Below are 8,158 nucleotides of genomic sequence, written 5' to 3'. Positions count from 1 at the left end.
TGTCATGGCGGACACCCAAATCCACTAAAATTCAAAAGTAATACTGTTTTTGTTTCATGGAATGTAGTTTTGAGAGTTTTTTAGGCGAGAATGTATTTGTTTAGACTTCAACTATGCGGTTTGTTAATAAAGATAACGTCTATTTGAAAATTTGCTTCGACGTTTTCGGAGAAATGAGCTCCAGGGTGTCAGCGGCTGTTCAGCGCTCATGAATAGGGTTGGGTATCGATTGGGTTTTTTATGATACCGGTGCCAAATCGATTCCGTTTTCATATGGGGGGTCTGACTCTGAGACGATCACGAATTTGTGTACAGTTTATGGAGCTAATCTCTATAGCCCCGCTAAAAATGGCCTAGCGACACCAATGCTTCTTACGTCCATTTCGGAGAACCAGGACAAATATCTCAATCGATTGCTCAGGCATTTAAGTGGTACCGAAATGAGGCACCGGAATCTGCGTTCTGATTTGGTTCTAGTACATACCGGTTACATAGGGTTTCCAACCCTACTCATGAACCTAGCCTAGCACTTACTACAGAAAACATACGCATAAGCAAATAGTTTTGGCTGAGGGCAAAATCTCATCACGTTATATTTTATGTAACTTTAATGCTGTATATTAGAGCGCTGCCTTTGTACTTTTGATGATGATGATCAACTTTTATGATGGCTGTTGTTGTTGTTTATTATTAAATAAATACTACACGTTATATTTTATGTAACTTTAATGCTGTATATTAGAGCGCTGCCTTTGTACTGTTTTAAAAGACTGTTTTATGAGTCAGCAGAAAATACTTTTATATTGAAAGAGACTGAAACGGAAGTTATTTTTACTTTTAATAACAGCTTGTAAGACGCAGTTAACAAATGCACTGAGCAGCGCTGTCATCAGAAATCACCCTTAACAGATGAAAGGACAGTACAACAGATATCGCTTTCCTCAGCGGACATTCAAACTAATGTTTTATTGTGAATATGAGATTGAGCTAAAGAATGAATGCTGTATCAGATGCAGGTAATCACACTCGCTCAGTTCATCTCTCTCTCATAATATTCTACATATAATACAGAGAGCGTTTAATATAGTAATACAATAAGCTTTCAATAAAGCAACTCAACGTTCCTTCGTTACTAGTTCTAAAGTGACATTTTCGAATTAGTAACGGAGGCTTGGGTTCAGCTGTTAATATTATATTTTATTATTATAAAATAATATTATAATTTAAAATAACTGTTTTCTATTTGAATATATTTTAAAATATAATTTATTCCTGTGATGGAATGCTGAATTTTCAGCATTATTACTCCAGTCTTAAGTGTCACACAGTGTCATCCTACAGAAATCATTCCAATACGCTGATTTGAAACATTGTTATTAATTTTGAAAACAATGATTTATTTTGTTCAGGATTTTTTGATGAATAGAAAGTTCAGTAGAACAGCATTTATATGAAGTAGAAATCTTTTAAAGTATTATAAATTATTTACTGTCAATTTTGATGAATTTAATGGTTCCTTGCTGAGTAAAAGTATCAATTTCTTTAGGGGAAAAAAATTACCTTATTTCTCTCCTTACTTTTAAAACAGGATGTTTTTGCTACTGTACCTTTAATTAGGTGGCTCTAATTGGCTAACTTGTTGCATGCAATATTTATTTTAAAAGGTTCAGGAAAATCCATGATATGTATCCTTTCAATTATTGACATTTTCCCCAAGCAGATTGTGTGCATGTAGCTCTGGTTTCTGGCCGTTTCTGAACAGCTCAGCCGCAGGTGATTTTGATATGTTCATGTATAAGCGTGCCGCAATTACATTCAGCGTTCACAAGAGCAATCTTCTCCCTTCAGACAGCTGTTCCAGAGCTCAGGGTGTTCTGGAAGGTTTTATCTACTAATTGGGCGTGTTGTTATTGACTGCTGCACTCCTCCGGTCCTGTCAGATTTTGGTGAACAAGCTCTCTGTGGAGAAAAGCGAGAGAGAGGGGGAATTGTGCACCGCAAATTGGCCGGTTTGGATCTGGAACGCTCACCTGCACAGTTTTAAGCTGTTTGGAGATTCTCCTGCAGCTCCGTCCCACAGCAGAGTGGAGAGATTTGCTTAAAGTTCATAATTGTCTTTGATGTACTAGAATTTGCAGAAACGAATTTCACAGAATTTACCAAACGATGTTGATAGTAAACATACACGCCCCAAACCCCACAAGAGCTTGTTTTTGGAAGCAGTTTAGAAAACGTCACATATATGTGTGCGTTCACCGGTGAATGTGGAAAATATGCTCTTGCAAACATTGTTTTGCATGGAAGCTTGTTTTTTCCCACAGAATAAAAAAAAAAAATGGTAATTGAGAATTTTTATTTTAAAATTCTGACTTTTTTTCCCTGAATTCTGAGTTTGTTTCACAATTTTGACTTTTTTCCTCATAATTCTTTTAAAGGGGTCATATGATGCGATTTCAAGTTTTCCTGTCTCTTTGGAGTGTTACAAGCTGATTGTGCATAGATAAGATCAATTTGAATTTTTTTTCTCATAATTCTGATTTTAAATCTTGCAATTTTGACTTTTTTTCTCATAAGTCTCAGTTTAAATCTTTCAATTTGACATTTTTTTCTCATAATTCTGAGTTTAAACCTTGCAATTTGAATTTTTTTTCTCATAATTCTGATTTTAAATCTTGCAATTTTGACTTTTTTTCTCATAAGTCTCAGTTTAAATCTTTCAATTTGACATTTTTTTCTCATAATTCTGAGTTTAAACCTTGCAATTTGAATTTTTTTTCTCATAATTCTGATTTTAAATCTTGCAATTTTGACTTTTTTTCTCATAAGTCTCAGTTTAAATCTTTCAATTTGACATTTTTTTCTCATAATTCTGAGTTTAAACCTTGCAATTTGAATTTTTTTTCTCATAATTCTGATTTTAAATCTTGCAATTTTGACTTTTTTTCTCATAAGTCTCAGTTTAAATCTTTCAATTTGACATTTTTTTCTCATAATTCTGAGTTTAAACCTTGCAATTTGAATTTTTTTTCTCATAATTCTGATTTTAAATCTTGCAATTTTGACTTTTTTTCTCATAAGTCTCAGTTTAAATCTTTCAATTTGACATTTTTTTCTCATAATTCTGAGTTTAAACCTTGCAATTTGAATTTTTTTTCTCATAATTCTGATTTTAAATCTTGCAATTTTGACTTTTTTTCTCATAAGTCTCAGTTTAAATCTTTCAATTTGACATTTTTTTCTCATAATTCTGAGTTTAAACCTTGCAATTTGAATTTTTTTTCTCATAATTCTGATTTTAAATCTTGCAATTTTGACTTTTTTTCTCATAAGTCTCAGTTTAAATCTTTCAATTTGACATTTTTTTCTCATAATTCTGAGTTTAAACCTTGCAATTTGAATTTTTTTTCTCATAATTCTGATTTTAAATCTTGCAATTTTGACTTTTTTTCTCATAAGTCTCAGTTTAAATCTTTCAATTTGACATTTTTTTCTCATAATTCTGAGTTTAAACCTTGCAATTTGAATTTTTTTTCTCATAATTCTGATTTTAAATCTTGCAATTTTGACTTTTTTTCTCATAAGTCTCAGTTTAAATCTTTCAATTTGACATTTTTTTCTCATAATTCTGAGTTTAAACCTTGCAATTTGAATTTTTTTTCTCATAATTCTGATTTTAAATCTTGCAATTTTGACTTTTTTTCTCATAAGTCTCAGTTTAAATCTTTCAATTTGACATTTTTTTCTCATAATTCTGAGTTTAAACCTTGCAATTTGAATTTTTTTTCTCATAATTCTGATTTTAAATCTTGCAATTTTGACTTTTTTTCTCATAAGTCTCAGTTTAAATCTTTCAATTTGACATTTTTTTCTCATAATTCTGAGTTTAAACCTTGCAATTTGAATTTTTTTTCTCATAATTCTGATTTTAAATCTTGCAATTTTGACTTTTTTTCTCATAAGTCTCAGTTTAAATCTTTCAATTTGACATTTTTTTCTCATAATTCTGAGTTTAAACCTTGCAATTTGAATTTTTTTTCTCATAATTCTGATTTTAAATCTTGCAATTTTGACTTTTTTTCTCATAAGTCTCAGTTTAAATCTTTCAATTTGACATTTTTTTCTCATAATTCTGAGTTTAAACCTTGCAATTTGAATTTTTTTTCTCATAATTCTGATTTTAAATCTTGCAATTTTGACTTTTTTTCTCATAAGTCTCAGTTTAAATCTTTCAATTTGACATTTTTTTCTCATAATTCTGAGTTTAAACCTTGCAATTTGAATTTTTTTTCTCATAATTCTGATTTTAAATCTTGCAATTTTGACTTTTTTTCTCATAAGTCTCAGTTTAAATCTTTCAATTTGACATTTTTTTCTCATAATTCTGAGTTTAAACCTTGCAATTTGAATTTTTTTTCTCATAATTCTGATTTTAAATCTTGCAATTTTGACTTTTTTTCTCATAAGTCTCAGTTTAAATCTTTCAATTTGACATTTTTTTCTCATAATTCTGAGTTTAAACCTTGCAATTTGAATTTTTTTTCTCATAATTCTGATTTTAAATCTTGCAATTTTGACTTTTTTTCTCATAAGTCTCAGTTTAAATCTTTCAATTTGACATTTTTTTCTCATAATTCTGAGTTTAAACCTTGCAATTTGAATTTTTTTTCTCATAATTCTGATTTTAAATCTTGCAATTTTGACTTTTTTTCTCATAAGTCTCAGTTTAAATCTTTCAATTTGACATTTTTTTCTCATAATTCTGAGTTTAAACCTTGCAATTTGAATTTTTTTTCTCATAATTCTGATTTTAAATCTTGCAATTTTGACTTTTTTTCTCATAAGTCTCAGTTTAAATCTTTCAATTTGACATTTTTTTCTCATAATTCTGAGTTTAAACCTTGCAATTTGAATTTTTTTTCTCATAATTCTGATTTTAAATCTTGCAATTTTGACTTTTTTTCTCATAAGTCTCAGTTTAAATCTTTCAATTTGACATTTTTTTCTCATAATTCTGAGTTTAAATCTTTCAATTAGATTTTTTTTTCTCATAATTCTGAGTTTAAACCTTGCAATTTGAATTTTTTTTCTCATAATTCTGATTTTAAATCTTGCAATTTTGACTTTTTTTCTCATAAGTCTCAGTTTAAATCTTTCAATTTGACATTTTTTTCTCATAATTCTGAGTTTAAATCTTTCAATTAGATTTTTTTTTCTCATAATTCTGAGTTTAAACCTTGCAATTTGAATTTTTTTTCTCATAATTCTGATTTTAAATCTTGCAATTTTGACTTTTTCTGAGTTTAATGAGTTTAAATCTTTCAATTTGACTTTTTTCATAATTCTGAGTTTAAATCTTTCAATTTGTCCTCATAATATTGTTTTGCATGGAAGCTTGTTTTTTCCCACAGAATAAAAAAAAAAAATGGTAATTGAGAATTTTTATTTTAAAATTCGGACTTTTTTTCCCTGAATTTGTTTCACAATTTTGAATTTTTTCCTCATAATCTTGCAATTTTGACTTTTTTTCTCATAAGTCTCAGTTTAAATCTTTCAATTTGACATTTTTTTCTCATAATTCTGAGTTTAAATCTTGCAATTTGACTTTTTTTCTCATAATTCTGAGTTTAAATCTTGCAATTTGACTTTTTTTCTCATAATTCTGAGTTTAAATCTTTCAATTTGACTTTTTTCATAATTCTGAGTTTAAATCTTGCAATTTGACTTTTTTTCCTCATAATTCTGCGTTTAAATCTTGCAATTTGACTTTTTTCTCATAATTCTGAGTTTAAATCTTGCAATTCTGACATTTTTTTTTTCTCTGAATTCTGAGTTTACGTTCATCTCGCTATTTTGACTTTTTTCTTGTTTACATCTCACATTTATTATTATTATTATTATTATTATTATTATTTTCCGCCATGGAATAAAAAATAAAAAAATGTAAGAAATTTGTGACTCTTTAATCTCACAATTCTAACTTTTTGTTTTTACATCTTGCAATTCTGTTATTTTTTTGCAGCAGAGTTAATATCTTGCAATTCAGAATTTTTTTTCTTTGAATTCTTTGAAATTTTTTATTTTTTTTCCCCCACCATTGAATAAAAATCCAAAAAGGTAATTTGCGACTTTTTAATCTCACAGTTCTGACTTTTTTGCTCTGAATTTTGATTCGGATTTTTTTCGGAATTTTGATTACATCTTGCAATTCTGTTTTTTTATTTCCGCCACATAATAAGAAATTAAGAAGGTACTTGCGACTTTTTGATCTCACAATTCTGACTTTTTTTTATCAGAAATGTGCACAATTTGCAGATTCATTCATTCATTCATTCATTTAAAATTCAGTGGTGGAAACAAGCTTCCATAGTTTTCTCAAAATTGTATACAGTCCTATACAAATATGACAATTATTTAGAAAATCGAAACTGATACTTTTACTTTCTTTAGACAGGTTCCTTTTTTATTTTAAAAGATTCATCAGTGCATATTATTAAAAACAAATTAACAAATTAACAACTTGCTCTGCCTCTAAAATGAATAATATTTAGATAATGTTTAATTAAATGATTATTTCATTAAATAATGTTTAAGATCCTTTTTTAAAAGAGGCCCTTTTTATTAGCATTTTTAAAAATGAAGCATAACACTCCACAAAACAGTGCAATTAAAATAATGCTTTAAAGAGAATGAATGGAACTTAAAAACAAATAAAAATAGTACCGTAAATGTCAACCTCGCTAGTTGATTTTTTGGCCATTAGTTGATAAGCCCATGCTTACTGCCGTTTCATACACACACGCTCCGTTACCTCAGCATATCTGTACTAAGCTGACCTCTTTCAGTAAACAGCAGATTTGTGGATGAAATTAGCATCTCATTTGCATAACTGTGACTGTTTTAAAGAGAGCAGATTAACTGCATGACATCAGAGGAAGCACAGGAGACAAGCACACACATAACAGCACACTTTGCTGTGCAGCTAAAAGCCGTGCTGAATGAAAATCTCACCCTGCTTTTAAAATAAAGCGGCATCATCTGTGCATCTGACGGGTGGGCTGATGTAATTCTTTGCCATGTTTCTGTCTCACGGTTCCTGTTAAATTGCTCTTTTGCTTTGCGCCAGCTAACAGTGCTGCATACAAGCCCCCCCACTCGCTGCCCAGTGTTAATGTGTTTGCATATGGAATTTACATTTTAATTGAATTGAATATGCATGGCATAATTACTATGGGACGGTTTATTAATTTAGCTTATTTATTTACATCCTCTGTGTCCTGAACGTGATATTTCAAAGGTGGAAAAAGGTCAACATTGTCTCTTTTCAAATTATTATTATTTTTTATTTTTTTTAAGTAATTGTATATATATATATATAATTTGTATTAATTAATTAAAAAAATATATTTTAGTTCCTGTACCTCAACTGGTATAGCAAATGCTTGCAAATGTGTACATGTTTCTTTTTTCATACACTTTTGTTAACAGGAAGAAGAACTGCGAAAGAGTGGAGAGACAAAGTATCATCACCTTAACGAAGATCTTCACGTGCTGATCGAGGTGTTCGCGCCGCCCGCTGAAGCGTATGCGAGAATGGGTCACGCTCTAGAGGAGATCAAAAAATTTCTTATTCCTGTACGTCTGTTTGTACATGTTTGTACAATCTTCTAAACACAAACTGAGCATCAACATCATCATCTTTCATGTTCTGATTGCAGCGTTTATTACCTTCAGACCAAAAATACACATCCACTGGTTTAAAAATCAAATTTTGGTAACACTTTATTTTGGAGGTTAAGTCTCACTATTAACTTCACTTGTAAATTTCATGAACAATTACAATATTACCTTCAACCACAAAACTTAAGTCGCTTGGGTATATTTGTAGCAATAGCCAAAAATACATTGTATGGGTCAAAATTATCGATTTTTCTTTTATGCCAAAAATCATTAGGATATTAAGTAAAGATCATGTTCCATGAAGATATTTTGTAAATTTCCTACTGTAAATATATTAAAACTTAATTTTTGATTAGTAATATGCATTGCTAAGAACTTCATTTGGAAAACTTTAAAGATGATTTTCTCAATATTTAGATTTTTTTGCACCCTCAGATTCCAGAATTTCAATAGTTGTATCTCGACCAAATATTGTCCTATC

General features: G+C 29.4%; 1 protein-coding gene across 1 annotated transcript in view; it reads left to right on the top strand.

Moving 5' to 3' along the window:
- The window catches only part of khdrbs3 (KH domain containing, RNA binding, signal transduction associated 3), a 155,355-nt gene that overhangs the window by 102,293 nt on the left and 44,904 nt on the right, over positions 1-8,158 (top strand). Inside the window, exon 4 of the mRNA XM_016545914.1 lies at positions 7,486-7,632. Coding sequence (XP_016401400.1) covers positions 7,486-7,632 — 147 coding nt within the window. The remainder of the gene's footprint in view (positions 1-7,485; positions 7,633-8,158) is intronic.

This window comes from Sinocyclocheilus rhinocerous, unplaced genomic scaffold, assembly GCF_001515625.1.
Source record: "Sinocyclocheilus rhinocerous isolate Xijiao unplaced genomic scaffold, SAMN03320098_v1.1 scaffold430, whole genome shotgun sequence".
NCBI lineage: Eukaryota > Metazoa > Chordata > Actinopteri > Cypriniformes > Cyprinidae > Sinocyclocheilus > Sinocyclocheilus rhinocerous.
The sequence above is the reverse complement of the archived record's forward strand: the minus strand, read 5'-3'. Positions and strand labels throughout refer to the sequence as shown.